Here is a 21,647-nt window from a genome sequence, read left to right on the forward strand (position 1 = left end):
CCAAAACCACAGAGAAACCCTGTCTCGAAAAACCAAAAAAAAAAAAAAAAAGAACAAAATCTTTTTTTTTTATAACTCCCTCTCCATCAAGAACAAAATCTTGTTGGAAAAATCTAAAACTGACAAACTATAATGGGGTGTGTGTGTGTGATAAAACAGAGCCCAGGGCCTTGTGCATGCCTGGCAACCATTCTACCACTGAGCTATAGCTCTAGTCCTTGAGATTTTTGAGGAGAAACACAATCCTCAAAAAATGCTGAGAGCATTCTACAGTGGTATATTATTTGTGTTTTAATAAATAGAGCTTTCTTGAAGATCAGAGTGTAAAGCAGCCACACTAGCCTGGCAGTGGTGGCACACACCTTTAAATCCAGCAGCTGCACTAGATAGCCACAGAAACTGGGCAGTGGTGGTGCACGCCTTTAATCCCAGCACTAGAGAAGAATATGAAATGGGAGGAACCAGCTCTTACACTCAGTCTCATTCTGAAGATTCACTGAGGCAGGGTCGCCCATTTCAGTGTGAGGTAGAGGTAAGAGCCAGTGGCTGGCCGTTCTGCTTTTCTGTTCTTTAGCTTGAACCCCAATATCTGTCTCTGGGTTTTTATTATTCCTGCTACATCTGCCTTCTCACCACTACATCCCTGAGGGACCTGGCTTCCTGGGCCACTCCTCAGCACCCCAACTTACAACCAAGGCTCCTGAAATAGCAGGTTCCCCACTACCACACAGCTATCCGGGCTGAAAGAAAACTATAGAGTCCCCTCACCTGGAGGCTATGCCCCTACTATTCATCTTATCTTGACATCAGGAAGCAGACTAGATAGACAACCCTTACCATTGTAGGAGAGGCGAGGCTTGCTCAGACACATTATAAAGTGCATTTCCATCTCATCAGAAGCCACAGACTTGGAGCAAATGGGGCACTTGAAACCTGAAAGAGAGGAAAACAGCATGAAATATCTTCTCCAAATCCAGATATCCATAGTCTGTGTGGACATGCTCAACCACGGCAACTGTGTGGGGTCAGTGCTCTGGACAGAGCCAAAACCAATTTTTCCTTCACTAATTCCTGAGATTTTTTTTCCCTTTTTAAAATTTTATTGATATTTATTGAACTCTACATTTTTCTCTGCTCCCTCCCTGCCTCTCCCCTTCTCCCATTCAAGCTTCCCCCAAGGTTCCCAATTTACTCAGGAGATCTTGTCTTTTTCTACTTTCTACTTCCCATGTAGATTAGATCTATGTGAGTCTCTCTTAGTGTCTTCATTGTTGTCTAAGTTCTCTGGGATTGTGGTTTGTAGGCTGGCTTTCTTTGCTTATGTTTAAAAACCACACTAGCCTGGCAGTGGTGGCACACACCTTTAATTCCAGCAGCCACACTAGATAGCCACAGAAACTGGGCAGTGGTGGTGCAAGCCTTTAATTAGGAAGGTTGTTTCCTAATTTTCTGAGAAATCACCACACTGACATCCAAAGGGGTTGTACCAGCGTGCATTCCCACCAGCAATGCAGAAGTGTTCCCTTTTCCCCACAACCTCCCCAGCATAAGTTGTCATCAGTGTTTTTGATCTTGGCCATTCTTACAGGTATAAGATGAAATCTCAGAGTTGTTTTGATTTGCATTTCTCTGATGATTAAGAATGTTGAGCATGTCTTTCAGCCATTTTAGATTCCTCTGTTGAGAGTTCTCTATTTAGGTCTGTACTCCATTATTTTTTTTTATTGGATTATATGTTCTTTTGGTGTCTAATTTCTTGAGTTTTTTTGTATATTTTGGAGATCAGATCTCTGTCTGATGTGGGGTTAGTGATGATCTTTTCCCATTCTGTAGGCTGTTGTTTTGTCTTGTTGACCGTGTCCTTTGCTTTACAGAAGCTTTTCAGTTTCAGGAGGTCTCATTTATTAATTGTTTCTCTCAGTGTCTGTGCTGCTGGGGTTCTATTTAGGAAGTGGTTTCTCACTTTCTCTTATATAAGGTTTAGTGTGGCTGGCTTTATGCTGAGAGGTCTTTGATCCATTTGGACTTGAGTTTTGTGCATGGTGATAGATATGGGTCTATTTTCATTCTTCTACATATTGATATCCAGTTATGTCAGCACCACTTGTTAAATATGCTTTTTTTTTTGGCATTTGATATTTTTTGCTTCTTTATCAAAGATCGGGTACTTGAAGATGTGTGGATTGATATCTGGGTCTTCTATTGGGTTCCATTGGTCCTCCTGTCTGTTCTTATGCCAATACCAGGCTGTTTTCAGTACTGTAGCTCTGTAGTAGAGTTTGAAGTCAGGGATTGTGATGCTCTCCAGACGTTCTTTTATTGTACAGGATTGTTTTGGCTATCCTGGGTTTTTTGCTTTTCCATATGAAGTTGAGTACCGTTCTTTTGAGGTCTTTGAAGAATTTTGCTAGGATTTTGATGGGCATTGTGTTCAATCTGTAGTCCCTGAGATTTTTCCTTTCCCCATAGCCTTCAACTTTCACTAGGGTTCTTTTTCTACCACACAGCATTTAGCAGAGCTTCCTGACTTGAGTTTGATATTCTTTTAGACGCTTTCCAATGAGGCCTAGCAGACAAGGTCAGGGAAGCAGCCAGCGAACGCAGCTGAATAATCCTTAAATAAGAGAGCTTCCCACCCTGCCATTGTCACTGCTGTCGCCTGTACCGCTATTCCTCCGGTCACCTGCCCTTGGGGAGCACCTTCACCCCTCACTAAAGAGTCCTTGGCCTCCCTTGAAACGAAGGCAGCTATGTCCTTTACCAATATGTGAGCAGGTGGGGGAAGGGGGTGCAGCTCTTCAACATGGTCCTAAACACTACTAAATAAAGCAGCTGCTCTCAATGCAGATGAACACAGGGCACTGTAATCTGCTATTTCATTCCTAGGCAATCTGGACTGTTATACACCAAAGGGTTTCCTCAGCACTCTAAAAGTACTGGTAAATTCTGGCTGAGAATCTTCTCAGTGGGCTGGAGGGATGGCCCATCCGTTAAAAGCTAGGTTCACAACTAAAAATATAAGAGAATCTTCTGAGATAAACGACGATTAAGCAAAGCTAACTCCCCCTCCCACATCCACAGTTTATTCTCCGCCCCCAGCATGTTAATGCACTGATGAATATGCCTAGTAGTAAGACAGATGAACTGTTATTATATCAGTATTTTCTATTTTCTATTATTGAACAATTTCAAAGAGATCAATTCTTTGAATGCAAATTCTACCATAGAACCACCAACTTTGAAAAGTTATTGATTTGTCTGCATCCATTTGTATATATCACAAATACTATAGGCTATCAAAGCTTCTTTCTTTGGTAACAATGACTATGTTTTTATGGGTTTCCCCCCCCCCCGCCCCCAGCCAGGGTTTCTCTGTGTAGCTCTGGAGACCAGGCTGGCCTTGAACTCACAGAGATCCACCTACCTCTCTGTCCCCAGTGCTGGGATTAAGTCCCCAGTGCTGGGATTAAAGGCGTGTCCTACCCCTGCCCAGCTGTAACAATGACTCTTACCTGGCCTGAATGTGCAAACACAACATAATACATCTAATTACTGTTGCAGATCTCACTTTTCCATTAGTTTTCAGTTAGAATTACCATAGTTTGATGTTGATAAAGACCATCTACAATATTTACTTTTGAAATTTTGTATGTGTTTTGCTTGTATATATGTATGACTGGTCCACAGGGGTCAGAAGAGGGCATCTGATTCCCTGGAACTGAAGTTACAGATGGTTGTGAGCTACCATATGGGTTCTGGGAACCAAACCTGGTCTTCTGCAAGAGCAGCCAGTGCTATTAAACCACTAAGCCTACTCCCAATACCTTGCCTTTTTTTGACACAGGGCCTCACTGTAGTCCTGGCTCATGTGGAACTTGCTATGTAGACCAGGCTGGCCTTGAACTCACAGATCTGCCTGCCTCTGTCTCCCCTGAAACATTATTAAATAAACAGCTAAAAGGCCAAGCATTTAAACACACAGCCGTGAATCCCAAGATAGAGGAGTTCACACCTTCCCCAGCGTTCCTCACATGATGCCTTGCTAATCTGTATGGAAAGCTGTGACTAGGGTGAAGTGGCACGGAAACAGGAAACAAGTCATACAGGTACTTACTTGAAATCTTCAAATATTTTCCTCAGTGATAATGCAAAAAGCCAGGTAGTGGTGGTGCACATACCTTTAATCCCAGCACTGAGGAGACAGAGGTAGGTGGATCTCTCTGAATAAAGAAGTCAGCCTGGTCTACAGAGCAAGTTCCAGGACTAGAGAGAAACTCTGTCTCTACCCACCTCCCCGAAAAAGAAAAAAAAAGCCATGTGCCATCACAGGCAGTAGTGACAATGCTACAGGACTAAACAGGAGATGAGGCACTCAGCTAACTACAGCTGATGTGGAGTCCATGGAATAGGCCCTACTCCCTAAAAATTCTCAGCATCTAAACACCTCACCTGAGGTCTTAGAAACAGTACAATATCTGACCTCTGCACAGTTACAAGTCCATAAGTAACAAAACCCAGAAGATCATTAGAAGCTTGAGATAGGAGTGTGCTATACCTAGCTTTTCTAGCAGAAGTAGGCTGCTTTTGTTGTTGTTTTTTCGAGACAGGGTTTCTCTGTGTAACAGTCCTGGCTGCCCTGGAACTCGCTATGTAGACCAGGCTGGCCTTCCAAGTGCTGGGATTACACATGTGCCACCACCGCCCGACATCAGGCTGCTTGTTAAGCCGGATTAGAAACGTGCAGATCCAGTGTCATATGCAATGGAGAGATGGGAATAAACCTGAGTCTCAGAATAAAGACACTCATTGCCAGCCTAAGCTCTTGTGTGTTTACAAAAGATTTTCTGATGCTTCCAACTCAAAAGAGCAAGGTTTCTTAAGAATTCCAATGGCCCAGAGAATACTTGTTTGCTGCACTCCCTGCTACCACTCACTGTGTGCAGGCTGAGGGATGGGGCTGTAGTGGCATGGAAGGAGGAGCTCCAGAGCGGCCTCCTAACTGCAGCCTGAGCACGGACACAGAGTATGCAAGGATCTGTTACTAGACAAAGTTTGCACTTTCCATGCCGTATTCCCCCAGCGTTTCTGAGAAGAATCAGGTGATGCCTGAAACAGCATCACAACAGTCCTGTATCTGAGTGAGATCTGAATGAAGGAGAAGGGGTGAAGTTATCACTGAGATATTGGCAAGCAGGACACTCAGCAACAGATGAAAGGCTCAGACTCTTGGGTTTAGAGCAATCTCTTCATTATACTGAAGAGGGAACAGGCCCCAAAAAGGCCTTGGAGCAAGCACTGTGAGCTCACAGTAGAGCTGAGATTACACTGGGTCTTCTTAGGTCTCAGTCCAAAGTTCTTTCCATCAGGGAAGAAAAACGGGCCATGGGATTTTGAGAAAGAGTTGAGGTGGGAACCATTACCTCTGGTAGATGAAGAGTAGTGTGGTGGGGAGAATCGTGTCTTAACTAAAGTAGTCTGTGCCTCTCAGTGTTTTTGTTTTATTTTACAAGTTCCATGAAGTAATTAGGGACTATTTTTATGCAAGCAGAGAATGACAAGATGACAAGGGTTTTCTAGACTCATGACCTTGGCAAGTAATATATCCCTCACTGGCCCCCAGTTTTATTAGTGGGAAAAAATGGAGGAATTCATCTCATGTTTGCAAAGACTGAACGAGATAACATCATCATCAGGCCTAGAGCAATAAATGATGAGGAAAGAAGAGAGGGCTAGTTAGACCAAGACTAAGTAGATGCACTCAGAGACAAGAAGGGCACAGCCGCACAGATTCTGCTGGGTCCCACCACTGGACCTTTCCATCCTTCCAACGTGGGAACGAGTCTCCCCATGCAATATAATAGGTAAATGGTATTCTGCCCTTATTGAGTCATTGCTAAGGACGGCCACTGTGCTTTACACAGCTTCTTATTTATCATACAGTGTGAGTACTACCAGCAGGCAGGTACTATATTAACTCTATTTCATAGGAACACAGGGAAGTTCAAAGGCTCAAGTAACTTGTTCAACATTAACAGAGCCAGAAAGGGAGAGTTGACAGCCACAAGTCTGGCCACAAGTCAGCACCCTGCTGTACCAAACGGTTTAGCAGTGAACCCAACATAGACATAGGTCTTCAAATCACTTCCAAGTTTTCTGCAATGCCCCCCAGCCATGTTTCTAGATAATCCCTAAACATGGATAATAATTTTTCTAGGAATTCTGTCAATGTAGAAGGTTAGCATCCCAGAATCCAGCACTCTATTGGGCACAAAGCCTGCAGCACCAGCTGTAAAGCGCTGAGTTTGCATATTACCTTTCCAATGAAAATAAAGAGCAAAAGGTAAGGGGGGAAGAAAATGGGGAGCTAAAGGGGAAAAGCCAATGTCCCCACCTTCTTTCCTGAAAGGTCATCCGATGATCAAGACGGATTCTACCACTTTACTGCCCCAATCTTTTCTTGTATCTGTCCACTCCTGGTTCAGCATCAACACCCTATGGAATGACAAGTACTGATATTTATGAACTATCTGAAGGGTGGAATTTCTTGAAAATCTTTTTCCCATTTTGGAAGACGTTCACACTGAATGAAAGTCAGCCTGGCAAACCAAGATAAACCAAAAGTCTGCAGAGGTGACTAAGCCTCTCAGAACTCCTCAGAGGTCTCAGCAGTGCGTCAGAGTGGCTAAAAGCTTTACTTTCCTTCCAGAGAAAACCACAGGTGGTCTCTTCAAGATGCTCCCCAAGTGCTCCTGAAGCAGTCACCTGGCACACCTGGAGGTAAGTGGTACCACCTTTGCTACTGACACTAGTTAAGCTTGTCTCCAGTCAATGCACTGAGCAGAGGTGGTGACCTGTTCCACTCATGTTTCAGATGAGGAAGGAGTACATTCATGTGCATTGGTCCGATTCTGTGCTTGGTGGCTCTATCACGCAAATATTGCTACAAGATTTAATCAAGAGTAACCAACAGGGGCTGGAGAGATGGCTCAGTGGTTAAGAGCATTGCCTGCTCTTCCAAAGGTCATGAGTTCAATTCCCGGCAACCACATGGTAGCTCACAATCATCTGTAATGAGGTCAGCTGCCCTCTTCTGGTCTGCAGACATACACAAGACAGAATATTGTATACTGTATACAATAAATAAATAAATATTTTTTAAAAAAAGTAACCAACAGAAGACATAATGAAGATCCAATTTCTCTCCTTTCTCAACCAGAAAAGCAAAGGGAACTGATCCTCCAGAGCCCAGCTGCTTTCTTTCTACGAGTATCCTGTTTAAGGGGGAATCCTCATCAGTAATCTATCAGAGACTCAAGCCAAGAGAAGGTAAGTCTGTAGTGTGCCAGGTCAGCCCACTCACAATGTCAGGTTAGGACCACTGGCAGGTGATCCAAGAGTGACCTCAAGAAAGATCACAGAGTCACGTAAATTAAAAAGCTTCTTCCTGGGGCAGGCTAACCTGGCTTTTCAGTCTGACAACAGCACCAGACTAAGTAGCTAGTCCCAGAGCGTTCCCAACCCACCTCCCAAATATTCTACAAAGTAAATTTTAAGAATCTCCATGCTAGCCGGGCAGCGGTGGTGCCCGGGTAGTGCATGCTTTTAATCCCAGCACTTAGAAGGAAGAGGTAGGCAGATCTCTGTGAGTTCAAGACCAGCCTGGTCTACCAGTACAAGTTCCAGGACAGCTAGACAGCTAGGGCTGATACATAGGGAAACCCTGTATCGAAAAACAAAAACAACAAAACAAAAAACCATGCTCTGGGCACAGATGTACTTCTTATTTTCCCAACTGTAACCTTCTCCTTTAAGACCTGATTTCCTAGCAGGACCAAGAGCTGGCTGCTTGTTGCTCCAGTTTCTCTCCCCACCCTCCCGATGCCGATGCGCTATTTTAATGGCTGCCCCAGTTCTGCCTGTCTTTGGGATCACCTAAAGGTGGAGTAATCAAAAGAAGCAACCAGAGTGAAGGGAGCTGCATATCTGAGAGGGGCCTCCTAGCTGTACAATGGAATGATGTGGCAGCACTCAGCTGGGAGCACCGGGGTACCACCCCAATTCTTTCTACCAGGCAGTCCCAGATGCCACCATCTGGCCACATACTGCGATGCTTATTGACAATAAAACAGGACTTGGCTACAGAAGCTGACTAAGTGGGATGTATTATAAACAGGTGACAAAGATACCATATGGGGGACACTCCAAACATTTCTCTCTCTCTTTTTTTTTTTTACTTTTTTGATTTTTTGAGACAGGGTTTGTCTATGTGGCTCTGGCTGTCCTGGATGGAACTCGCTCAGTAGATCAAGCTGGCCTTGAATTCAGAGATCTGTCTGTCTCTCTGCTTCCTGAGTGCTGGGATTAAAGATGTGCACCACCACCCCCCCGGCCACTCCAAACACTTCTATACCATAGGTTCTACATTCTTCAAGCACAAAGACATATATGTATATTTTCTCTCCATACTTCTCCCCTTCAAAAACCCAATGCACAATATATCACCTGATGAGATGAAGTACGCGTTATGCCTCCCGAAGAGTATTCGGAGCATACAAGGCCCAGAAGTTCTAATTCCTTTCTCTTTCATTAACTCTTCTGGACATGGCCTCTGCAGTTGTCTTCCAGAGCCAAGGGGCAGCCCACTGTGTGTGTGTGGAGGTGTGTGTGCGTGCGTGCACACACGTGTGTGTGAACATAACTGGGTGGTGGGGTCCCCAGATATTTGGCTAAGATATTCCTGGGTGTTTCTGGCAGTGTGTCTGCAGAAACACTGCCACCAGGCTGGGTAGACTACAGAGCAGACTGCCCTCCCAGTGCAGTAGGTCTCATACAATCTGCTGAGGGCCTGAACACAATAAAAAGGTGAAAGAAGTGAGATCTCCATTCTCTGTCTGACCGCTCCATGGGACACAGACTGCTGCCCTGGACCGAGACTGACACTACTGCCCTTTCTGTAAACACCACTGGGGGGAAAAAAGCAAAGAAACACCACAACCGGCTTTCCTGACTTCCAGTTTGCAGACAACTGACTATAGGATCCCTTAGCTTCACAAGTCATACCAATTCCTATTTAAAAAAATCTCTTCACATACACACATATGCGTGTGCACAGTTTCTATTTCCTTGGAGAACCATAATAAATTTGTGTCCGTTAAAAATGTCAAATAATAAAACTGACATCAACCAAATGTCAGTGAGGATTTGGAACAGCTGTAACATGAAATAACAGATGACAGCTATTTGGAAAGAGGTAGGCTTGTTTCTTACAAAACACACCCCAGCCTATGATCCCAGCACTCGAGATGCAAAGGCAGGCGGATCTCTGTGAGTTCGAGGTCAGCCTGGTCTATAAGGGCTAGTTCCAGGACTGGTTCCAAAGCTACAGAGAAACCCTGTCTCGAAAAACCACAAACAACAACAACAAAACAACAACTGGAGACAGCCTAACTGTCCATTAATAGAATGGATAAAAATACTGAGAACAACAAAACTGACGGATTGTGAGTAGAATCAGAATAGTGGCTGACTCTGAGGGACAGAGGTTGACAGAGAGGGTAATTTGAGAATTTTCCTGGGTAATGATGATCTTCTACATGAAGAGGACGGTTTGGCTGTACATGTATATGCATCTGTCAAATTTATCAAATATAAACTTCAGATTTGAGATTTCATTATTTCATAATTTTACCTGAATTACAAAAACTTGTACTAGGTGTGGTGATGGCACTTAGGAAGTGGAGGCAGGAGGATCAAAAATTTAAAGGTCATCTTCAGACACACAGTAAGTTTGAGGCCAGCCTGTGCTATATGAGACTCTGACCCCCGCCCCCCAGAAAAGGGCTAAACTGCAGTAGACGACATGTCATTGACACTAGAAGTTTAGGTGGCTACATTAAAATGAAGTACATAACGGTAGCTGATGGACTAACATCTCTCAGAATTGCTGTAAGCTGTTTTTCATAATGAAGCACTAGATAAAGGGCCAGGCTATATGATATGAAGAGGAAGATGAAGGGTGAATTTAGACAGAGCAGACTTTCAGGAGAGAAGTAACAACTGAGCAGAGATGTGAATGTTTCAAAAGAATAAGAGGGGGGGGGCGGGCGGTGGTGGCGCACGCCTTTAATCCCAGCACTTGGGAGGCAGAGGCAGGCGGATCTCTATGAGTTCGAGACCAGCCTGGTCTACAAGAGCTAGTTCCAGGACAGGCTCCAAAACCACAGAGAAACCCTGTCTCGAAAAACCAAAAAAAAAAAAAAAAAAAAACACCAAAAAAAAGAATAAGAGGGGGGGCTGGAGAGATGGCTCAGAGGTTAAGAGCACCGACTACTCTTCCAGAGGTCCTGAGTTCAATTCCCAGCAACCACATGGTGGCTCACAACCATCTGTAATGAGATCTGGTGCCCTCTTCTGGCATGTGGGCATACATGGAGGCAGAACACTGTGTACATAATAAATAAATAAATAAATAAATAAATAAATAAATAAATAAATAAATAAATAAAAGAGAAGCCTTATTTCAGGGAGGAAAAAAGAAGAAAAGACCCTGTCTCAAAATGAGGTGGCGAAGACAGTGAAGAAAACACCTGGAATAACCTCTGGCTGCCACACGCACCCACACATGTGCATCCACACAGGCACGCACACCTCGACAGGAAGAGCAAAGCCTCTTGGCATGTTAAGGACAAAGACAGCTGGGAAGAGGAGAGCACACACTTTGAATCCTTACACAAGCTCAAAGCCCTTTCTTTTCCTCTGAGTACAAGTTTCTTTTATATTCCTTGAATCCCTGGTTTACAAAAGAAATTTTACCATTTTCTATTTTCCAGGTGTTGCAAACAGGCAATCTGGGGTCAATTTAATTCTTTTTTTTTTAAATATTTATTTTATTTATTTATCATGTATACAATATTCTGTCTGTGTGTATGCCTGCAGGCCGGAAGAGGGCACCAGACCTCTTTACAGATGGTTGTGAGCCACCATGCCGGGAATTGAACTTTGGAAGAGCAGACAGTGCTCTTAACCACTGAGCCAACTCTCCAGCCCTAATTCTTTTTCTTTTGTAAATAATTTGTTAATTTGGCTTGAAACTTGAAAGGTTTTTCTTTTCACCCTAAGATTCAGAAATGTTACCAGGATATGCTTAGGCATGTCTTTCCCATCAGTTTTCCCTTTCTTCCAGCATGCAGGCTCCAGTCTTTCTTTAGATAGATTTTCGATCCTTTCTTTCTCTAGTGTTAAGTCCTGAATGCTTCCTGCCGCTCAATTATTTCTAGCTTTCCACTAGGGAGTATCACTGAACTTACTTATTCCCCTTGAATTTAGAACTCACCATGTAGACCAGACTGGCCTCGAACTCACGGAACTCTACCTGCTTCTGCCTCTCAAGTGCTGGAATTAAAGGTTTGTACCAATTCACCAGGATGAACACCAATTTTTTGGGTTGCTAAATTTTGAGAAGTATATGCAAAGAATATATGAAAAATACATATTTAAACAAATTACCAGCTCAATCACATACTCAGTAAAGTTATTCTATTATTCTTTCTTCTTGTTCACTCACTGCAAACCAGCACAGGTTCAGCGAAGACATCTACAGCTGGAAGCAAAGGGAACAGTGTGCACTAAGGAACCAGGGGCTCCGGCTCCAATCCATCCTGCTACACAAGTCCAGGCTCCCCAGCAGCATGCCAGCCAGATGGAGATAAGAAAAGCACCTGCCAGAAGCAGGAGCTCAGGCTACTCACTGCTTCACACCTCTTTCCTTTTAATCCATTTCTTTAAGTGGTAAGAGGGCTACTTAGCAGGGACAGGATGGTAGATGGGGACAAGAATGTGATGACCCCAGCCTGATTGGCACAAGAAAATGAAACCTTAGCCTGAATGTGAAACCAAGTTTTCAATGACTGGGCAAAGATGAACATTGATTTATTATCTGTTGCCTGGCCACCATGCTTGGACAAGTTTATAAGCATCCCAACCACCACAAAAAAAAAAAATGTAGATGTATGGTCTCCAGTGGGGGCATTTGGTTTGCATTTTGGAGATGTCTTATATAAAGAATGGATTTTAACCATCTGTTGAAAATGGAAGATTGTTCAATATCCAAAGGATCAAGCTAGAACTTCTAGTTCCCAGATATCAGGGATTACCTAAAGTCTAGGCAATTAAGACGGATAAATCTAGCCATAACATGCTTATTTAGCTGAGTACCATGTTCTACTTTCACCCACATCTCCCGTTGTCAATTTCAATATCTAACATGTCATAATATACCTGTTCCTCGGACCCAATAATCTTGATCACCACTAGTGTGGACTTTCTAGTGTTCTCTTCAAGAGCAGATGGACGCCCTAACTCTTTCCTCATAGCATCAGTTACAGGAAGCAAGTACAATGACCGCTCTTAACCTCTAAGTCATCTCTCCTATAGAGCCTGAAGCAGTTGGTAGACTTTAATCCTAGCATTCAAAGAGGCAGAGGCAGGTGGATCTCTTTGAGTTCAGGATCAACTTTGGTTTACATAGTGAGTTTCAGAATAGTTAGGGCTATATAGTGAGACCCTAAGTTTTAGGTTTTTTTTTATTGTTGTGAAGAGACACCATGACCGTGACAACTCTTATAAAGAAAATATTTAGTTGGGGTGGCTCGCTTACAGTTCAGAGGTTCAGCCCATTATTATCATGATGCAGAGCAGGCAGACATGGTGTTGCAGGAGCTGAGAGTTCTACATCTTGCAGGCAACAGGAAGTGGACTGACTCATGGGGTTGGGTAGTGGTGGTGATGGTGCTTCCTGAACATGGGAAACCTCAAAGCCCACCCCCACAGTGACACACTTCTTCCAGCAAGGCCACACCCACGCCAACAAAGCCACACCTCCTAACAGTACCACTCCTACGAGCTTATGGGGACAATTACATTCAAACTAGCATTCCCTATCTACAAATAAAAACAAATGAGAAAGAAGAAAAGCTGGTGTCTAAGTAAACAGGGCAATTATCAGTACCAAAAACTTGTGGGTTGTCTCTATATCATAACAGAAAGGAGTGTCCAGGGACAGTGCAGGGCCAGGCACTGGTGGCGGAAACAGTCGCAATGTAGCAACAATCCTAGGCAAACCTCCAAAGGAAATAGGGCTGGCCTTGGGACTGCCTTGTGGCAGGCTTTTTTCTCCACCAACTAAAGACTGGGTTCTAAGTTCTCGGGCTCTTTACTGATATAGTTAAAATCCTAATACTCAATTAGCTTTCCTCACCCCCCCCCCTGAGATCCGAATTCTGTTTTGGTTTTTGAGTCATTTATTATATGTGTATGGGTGTTTTGCCTGAATATATATCTGCGTATCACATGTAGGAGTTATAGACAGTTATGGGTTACCATGTGGGTGCTGGGAATCAAACCCAGGTCCTCTAGAAGAGGAGTTGGTACTCTTAACCTCTAAGCCATCTCTCCTGCTCCCAACTTTCCTTTCTTTTAAAAGGGAAAAGAGGGTAAAGAGGGAGGAAGGGGGAGAATGAGTCTGAAAGTGTTTGGAGAAGAAAAAGTCCGTGAAGAAAGAGAAAAGGACAAAGGGGAGAATGGTACCAAGAATCCAGGCTGCACCTATTTCTGGATTTCTAAAGGCACTGCCCAGCCCCTGACCTGATTGGAATTTTTCAATGACGAGAGGAAAAAGTGCTTGACTATATATATTGCCAGATTATGATTAGTATGACTTACCGGCAAATGGCCATGATATATAACTGCTCATATCGAATAAAGCTATTTGTTTGCATTGTGCAGCTTAACGTCTGCTAATATCAGTGGTCTTGGCCTTCACATCACTGGAAGTCCACTAGAAGGGTCTTCTGAGGTACTTATTATAATCCCAAATTGTAAAATATATGTTGGTTACATTCATGTCTCAAAAACTATCAGCTCAAGCTTGGCCCTGGCGCACAGTAACAAGGAAGATTTGGAGTCTTGCTTGTATTTAGCCCTGGCCCCTTCTCATTGGCACATCCTCTTCTCAGTTGTACTTATGGACTAGAGAACATGGAGGCAGATATTAGGACATAGTCCAGGGCCACACTGTGTTTTGAAATGGCACCTGAAGAGAAAGATGCCAGAAGACTAGGACGGAGTTTTCTGAAGGCACAGGGCAGCATTCAGCTCTACCAAAGGGAGTATTGGTGTCCGAAAAGTCTTTGCTTTTCTGTCTGCCACAGCTAGAAAGAAAGATCCTAGAGTACAACAGGTACTGACCAAAGGGTCAAAGGAATTTCCTAGAGTCTCTGGACACAGCACAAATAAAAAGGACCTCCAATTCTAAGATCCCTAAAATAGTATGTGATCTCTACTGAGCCATGCAAAGCGTAGTATTTCATTGTTTTTCTTCTTCTCTGGCTCAGATTCCTTGACTCTGGTGGATAAGAATGAGGAAGTCGAGGGTGGGAACAAAGAGGCTGGAAGAAAAGGCTCCAACGTGATAGCGGGAACAGGAGGACATCTCATAAATCTTTACTGTGACAACAGAGCCAAGGTTAAGAAAGTTAGGACCTCCTAATGGTAACAAACCTGTCTGGCAAGCAAAAGGTCTGTAGCAGAATGTCAGCACAACTCTGTGGACATTAATACTATGTCAGTATGCAGCCTGTGTACCGGACCTTTCACTCACAAATGCTTACAAAATGAGAGGACCACAGAACTGCAAATTCCTTCTTCACTTTGACATTTTGACTCAAAGACTATTTTTATATTGGTTTTAACATTTCCTCATTTCCAGTCAGCACATCAATTTCCCAGAAGATTGGCTTCAAGAACATAAATATTGACAAATACTGCTTATTGAAATGCGTGGAAAGAATTAAAAAGCAAGCATCCAGAAAACAGAACAGAAAAATACAGATCAGCACGTTAGAATTCTTATGCTTTCTCTTCTACTCAAGAGAAATGAAGTCAGAGGCAGGCGGATCTCTTTGAGTTCGAGACCAGCCTGGTCTACAAGAGCTAGTTCCAGGACAGGCTCCAAATCCACAGAGAAACCCTGTCTCGAAAAAAAAAAAAAAGAGAGAAATGAAGTCAACATCAGGGCACTTCACCTCCCAAACTGTCTGCAGTGGTGCGTGTGTACGTGGGGGCCCAAGGTAAGTCTCAGGTGTGTGTGTGCTGTGTGTGTACGTGGGGGCTAGAGGGAAGTCTCAGGTGTGTGTGTGCCATGTGTGTACGTGGGGGCCAGAGGGAAGTCTCAGGTATGTGTGTGTGTGTACGTGGGTCCAGAGGGAAGTCTCAGGTGTGTGTGTGTGTACGTGGGGTCCAGAGGGAAGTCTCAGGTGTGTGTGTGCTGTGTGTGCACGTGGGGGCCCAAGGTAAGTCTCAGGTGTGTGTATGCATGTGTGCACATGGGGGCCAGAGGGAAGTCTCAGGTGTGTGTGTGCTGTGTGTGCACGTGGGGGCCAGAGGGAAGTCTCAGGTGTGTGTGTGCGCCATGTGTGCACGTGGGGGCAGAGGCAAATCCCAGGTATCATTTATCAGGCACTGCCGACCTTTGATTTTTTTTTTGAGACAGTGCCTCTCACTGGCCTAAAACTTGCCAAGTGGGCTAGGCTGGCTAGCCAGTGATTCCCAGTGATCTGTCTATTTACTGCTTCCCCAGCCCTGGTATTAAAAGTATGCACCACTAAGCCCAATCTTTTTTATGTATGTTTTGGAGACTCAATTTAGGTCCTCCAGGCAAGCATTTTACTGACTGAACTACCTCAGCTGTAAACTAGGAGTGCTTTTACTAACCTAACCATTAAATTACAACATGTGTACACATTTATACAATGTGTGGTGGGCAGAATAATGGCCCTACAAAAACATCCACATTCCAATCCCAAAACATGTTGTGAATGTTACCTTACATAGAAAAACAGATTACACAGTTGTGATAAATGAAGAGTCTTACAATGGGATGGGATTGGCTGGGGGGGAGGGGTCCTACAGAATTCCAAGCATCCTTATGAAGAAAGGAGGAAAGGAGGGAGGCAGGAGAAAGCCAGAGGAAGAAATACAATGATGGGAGGCAGTCAGGAAAATATCTGAAGACTATTTACACTGAAGCGACAGAGATGGAAGAAGGGGTCACAATAGGAAAAGTAGATGACCACCAGAAACTGCAAAGCAGGGAACGGATTTTCTCCTAGGGTGTGTCCAGGGGGAGCCCATTCTTGTTTTGTTTTGTTGAGACAGGATCTCTCTACACAACCCTGGCTGTCCTGGAACTCACTAGTAGATCAGGCTGATCTTGAACTCAGAGACCTGCTTCCTTCTGCTTTCCAAATTCTGGGGTGATCTGATGCGTGCACCACCACACCTGGCCCACAGTACCATATTTTAAAAGTAGAGTTAAAGAGTCTGGGTGGTGGCGTCTGTCTGTAATCTCAGGAGGCAGAGGTAGGAGGGTCTTATTGAGTCCAAAGCCAGCCTGGTCTGTGTGGTGAGTACCTGACACCCAGGGGCCAGAGAGATCCCATCTAAAAAAGAATTTACTGGGCATGGCGGGGCATGGCGGTGCATACCTATAATTCTAGTACTCTGGAGGCAGAGGCAGATGGATCTCCGAATTCCAAGCCAGACAGGGTTACATAGTAAGACCCTGTCTCAGAAAAGAAAGCAAAACAGTAATTGGGATTCCTTGGTCCTGCTACATTTTTTTTTTTCTCAAGACAGGATTTCTCTGTAGCTTTGAGGCCTGTCCTGGAACTTTCTCTGTAGACCAGGGTGGCCTTGAATTCCCAGAGGTCCGTCTGTCCCCACCTCCAGAGTGCTGAGATTCAAGGCGTGCGCCACCACTGCCCAGTGGGTCCTGCTACAATCTATATGGGATGTCTTAGTCAGTTTGGGTTGCTGTAACTAAATACTGTGGACTGGATGGCTTAAAGAGCCAATATTTATTTCTCACAGTCCTATTGACTGAGAATTCCAAGATCCAAGGCGCTAAAAGTAGATGTGTGTGGTGAGAGCCTGTTTCTTGGCTTGCAGGCAATAGCCTTCTTGTGTCCTCACATGGTAAAGAGTGCTGGTGTGTCTATCTCTTCTGATAATTTAAGGAGTCTGTGGTGGTACATCCTATAATCCCAGCAGAGGCAGGCGGATCTCAAGCACAGAGAAAGAGCTGCTTGTACTGAGTGTCTTCACCTTTCTCCTTCCTGTCCTTTTTATACCTATCCCAAACTTACTAAGGTCACCAGTGGCTCCTACATGACAGTATCCTAAAGGTGATCCTGACCACTCAACAGCATGTGAGGGAGGCCTTCCTTTCCTACCCCACCTTGCTGTACCTGCTTTTCAGTCCCTCTGACACCCTCTTAGCCCCAATTCTCCACTTTCAGTCACCCACCAACTTTACTCTTTTTTTTTTTTTTTTTTTAGCAGTCATTACTGCTGCATCTGATGTCAGTGGCCCCCTCGACAGTAAGTTCCTTGAAGGTAGCCTTTCTTTTACTACTATATCCTCTAAGCCTGGCATATGAGAGGTTCTTATAATATCCATTCAATGGGGGCTGGAACGATGGCTCAGAGGTTAAGAGCACCGGCTGCTCTTCCTAGAGGTTCTGAGTTCAATTCCCAGCAACCACATGGTGGCTCACAACCATCTGTAATGAGATCCGGCGCCCTCTTCTGGAATGCAGGCGAACAGTGTATACATAATACATAAATGAATGAATGAATAACTAATGTTTCGTGGAACCGCGTCAAGAAGGACCATGTACTATGGAAAGAGGTAACCGATTGTGGGTACATGAGCCTGTGGTTGGAGTTTATTTCCAGCAGAGGAGTAAACTTCTACCTTCTAAGCCTCAGTTCCAGCAACTGCTAAAACCAGGGCGAAGGTTAAGTAGGACAGGGAAGTGTGTGTGCCACAGAATGCCGGTTAAAAACCCACCATCTGTAGGCTGCTTCCTGCCACAGATAGCGATCACGTGTGCCTATGTACAGACTGCTACCAGGCTGTGGTGAGTATGTGAAGGACCTGCTGCGGTTGGCCCCTGGGCAGGCCGAGCCAAGTCCCATTAGGCTAGAACAACTCACAGCTTCTCATTCTTCCTGTCAACAAGAGCAGGTGGGGCTCTTCTATCAACTCCGCTCACCTCCACCTCCACCTGGGTGCCCTGAATGCAGGCAGCAGACAACCTAAGCTTACTACTCTTACAGACTGGCAAGAGTCCCAATTTCCTGGGCAATAAGGGCTAAATAGTTACGGAGAATTGGGGGGCTAGGGGAGGAGAAGGTACCAAACCCAGGGACTCATACATGAAAAACGCTCTTCCACTGGGCTAAATTGCCAGCTCGACAATGGAGACTTCTGAGGGCTTTGGCAGTCTAATAAGCATCCTCCTAAAGATTTTTATTATGGTAATTTTCAAACGAACAGACAATAGAATGAGCTTCTAGGTGCAAGTTGCCCAGTTTCAACAGTGGTCAACTCAGGGTCTGTTCCATCATTTTTCCTTGGGGTACAGTGTCTTGGTTTGCTAGAGCAATCCTGGTCTTAGTTTGTGATCCTAGTGTAATTAATAGCTCTCTCTTTTAATCTAAGATGTGTGTGCATTTGGATGACAAAATTTAGAGTCATTTGATCTTTATTGTACTCAGTTCCTCTGTTTCAGATTATTTTGAAGGAAATTTCAGACATAAGTCTGCCATAAATGTGCAGTGACTTTTCTTGTCTCCCAGCAGGAAGGATAGAGATGGGCAAACTCGATTTATTGCTGGCAAGTAGACTCCTGACATCCATCCTGTGGCCTGGTGACAGAGCGCACACAGAGAAGTCAAATGTGTGCTCAGGTCAGCGTGTTCCACTGTCCCTTACTGCCTCTAAAGGGCCCAGAAATCAGGTATAAACTCAAGACAGAAGGAACAGTGGGCATCGGAACAGTTCAACCTACAGGAGAATAATATCCCAACCTTTCTCTCTACTCTCTGGAGGCTATCACTGTAAAATTCCAGATCCAAGGTGAAGGGGAGACATCTGAAGCAACCTATCATTCCCACTCAGGCAAATGGGAAATGGGTCACAGATACATCAAGGTCTTAGAAGAGATCTCAGAAGTTCACTGCTCTAGGACCTAGCAATCCCACTTCTGGGCTATCTCTCAATCACAGAGGATATCTGCCACATCATAGTGTCAGGCAGCCCAGAACAGCCCCATGGGCAGGACCAACAGAGAACATGTATACCATGAGATAGTATAGTAGATTAGCCACATCCATCAACAAGCAGGCACAAGCAATGGACTAAACACACATACAGTGGCAGATCTTAAAAACATAGAAGGCTTAGGGAAGCACTACACACACACACACACACACACACACACACACACACACACACACACACAGGAAACAAAAAGAATTGGCAGCACCATGACATGTATGAGTCAAATATACACAAAACTATTTAAAGTCCTGGGGCAGGGGCTAGAGAGCACTGCTGCTCTTCGTGAGGACCTGGGTTTGATTTTGATTCCCAGCACAAACAAGGCATCTCATAGCCACCTGTAACTCCAGTTCCAGGAACCTGATAGCTTCTTTTGGCTTTTATAGGCCACTGAGCCATCTCTCCAGCTTCCTCCCCTTTTAAAAATGCTTTCTTTTACCCAACTAGATAACTGGTTTGCAAAATGATCCAGGACCTGAGGGCTGGAGAGGTGGGCAGAAGGGCTGAAAAAAGATGCCTTAATTCTTCCTACAAGTCACAGAAAGGTGGCCTTCTTGTAGCTCACACATGGGAATAGTATGACTAGTGGCTTATGTGTCTATCACTGAACATACATAGTTTCTGCATTTCAGAGCAAAGGTAGAGGAGCTTAAATAGAGCTCCTTCAACCCCCTCAGCCTCTTCATGGAAACACCTCTTATTACAATGGGGGCCTAGGATTGCTGCTAACTGGGGCTCCTTCAACCCCCTCAGCCTCTTTATGGGAACACCTCTTATTACAATGGGGGCCTAGGATTGCTGCTAACTGGGTCATCTATTTCTACTTAAAGGATTCTATTATGTTTACATTTTTAACCTACAGAAGGAGAAAAGACTATCTAAAATGCCTTCCTGTTCTAACACTTGATTGGCTGCAGAAGGGTACATTTGATATCTTAAAATATGGCTAGTTACTATGTGTGTCACACTGTGTCTCTAAAAAGCAGACACTAAAGGCTGGATCCGTTTTCTCTATTTCACTGTAGCTTACTACATGCCCCATGAAAGGAAGAGCTGCTTTATGGGGCCTCAACTCTGACCGGGGACAAGGACAATTAAATAGACAAGAGCAGGCCTCCTAGTCTGCACATTGTGCGAGGGCTAGGATAGGGCCCCAGAACACAGAATGGGAACTACACTGAAACTTTTGAGGCTAGGAGGCAGTAATGTCAGGAGAGGCTTGTTAAAAAGAAGGGAAGTCCAAGCTGTGACTAAAGGATGAGGAAAGTCAGCCAGGGCTTGAGGTGACCAGTGAACTCGATGAGTTCTACTGTGGCTGCCTCAAAAAGGAACGATGTCATCATATAATACTATGCTTATTAACAGTTGGAAGGGTACTTTTTTGCATAATTTCCTCAGTACTGTTTTCACTTCTCAGTGCCACCCAAGAACTCCTGCCACCTCTCACTTAGTGCTGGAGTCTATTTCCCTTACTCCAGAGTAAACTTGGAATTCAGACCAAGAATATAGCAGAAACGTCATGATGTACAAATCTGGGACATACAAAGGATATGGCTGCTGCCTAGTAGTTTTAGGACCCTGCCCTCACAATTAGCCACCATGCTGACAACCCCTGCAGAGTTTTAGGGCATGTGAGCGAATGAACCACCCATCTGTCTTAATTACTTTTCTGCTGCTGTGATAGATACCATGATTAAGGAAACTTATGGAAGAATTTGTTTTGGGCTTCCAGTTTCAGAGGATTAGAGTCCATGGTCATAATGGCAGGGAGCATGGCAGGAGGCAGGCAGGCATGGTGCTGGGGCAGTAGCTGAGGGCTTACATCTTGATCCATAAGCAAGAGGCCGAGGCAACTAAATGACAATGTGTGGAAAGTCCACCTGCAGTGATACACCTTCAACAAGGTTACACCTCCTAATCAATCCAAACAGATCCAATACCTGGGCCAAGTATTCAAATCTATGAATCTATGGGGAATGGGACACTGTCATTCAAACTACCACACCATCCAAAGCTACTGCCTCCAGATTTTCACATGAGACTCCAGGTATCATGAAGTAGAGACAAGCTGCTCCTACCATGTCCACAGAATGAACAGCTGTTGTGCACTAATAAGTTTTAGGGCATTTTGTCGAGCAGCTGCATGCAGTGTAAGAATAAATGGAAAAAGTACAGTTCATTCACATAATGGAAACTATTGCAGCAAGGCTAATTAAGGGTCTTCGGCACTACACTACAATATGCTGGCTGACTCTCAAACAATGCTCAGGGAAGGAGGCAAACCTATAAGCACATGATGTTTGATTTTTATTTAAGTACAAAAATAAGTCAGGCAAATCTGTTCCAAGGCAGGAGGGCAATTACCCCATGGGGAGAAAGGGCATGAGGCAGTGTCCTAGGACACAGGTCATACTTCATACAGAAGTGCTCAGTTTGTGAAGCCATCAAGATATACATGTACAGG

At 44.4% G+C, this 21,647-nt stretch overlaps 1 protein-coding gene across 3 annotated transcripts in view; it reads right to left on the reverse strand.

The window, feature by feature from the left end:
• The window catches only part of Znrf1 (zinc and ring finger 1), a 108,490-nt gene that overhangs the window by 16,167 nt on the left and 70,676 nt on the right, over window positions 1-21,647 (reverse strand). For all 3 annotated transcript variants that reach the window (XM_005345652.3, XM_013354757.2, XM_026777198.1), the window contains exon 2: window positions 838-933. In XM_005345652.3, coding sequence (XP_005345709.1) covers window positions 838-933 — 96 coding nt within the window. The remainder of the gene's footprint in view (window positions 1-837; window positions 934-21,647) is intronic.

The sequence above is a fragment of the Microtus ochrogaster genome, chromosome 4 (assembly GCF_000317375.1).
Source record: "Microtus ochrogaster isolate Prairie Vole_2 chromosome 4, MicOch1.0, whole genome shotgun sequence".
NCBI classification, from domain to species: domain Eukaryota; kingdom Metazoa; phylum Chordata; class Mammalia; order Rodentia; family Cricetidae; genus Microtus; species Microtus ochrogaster.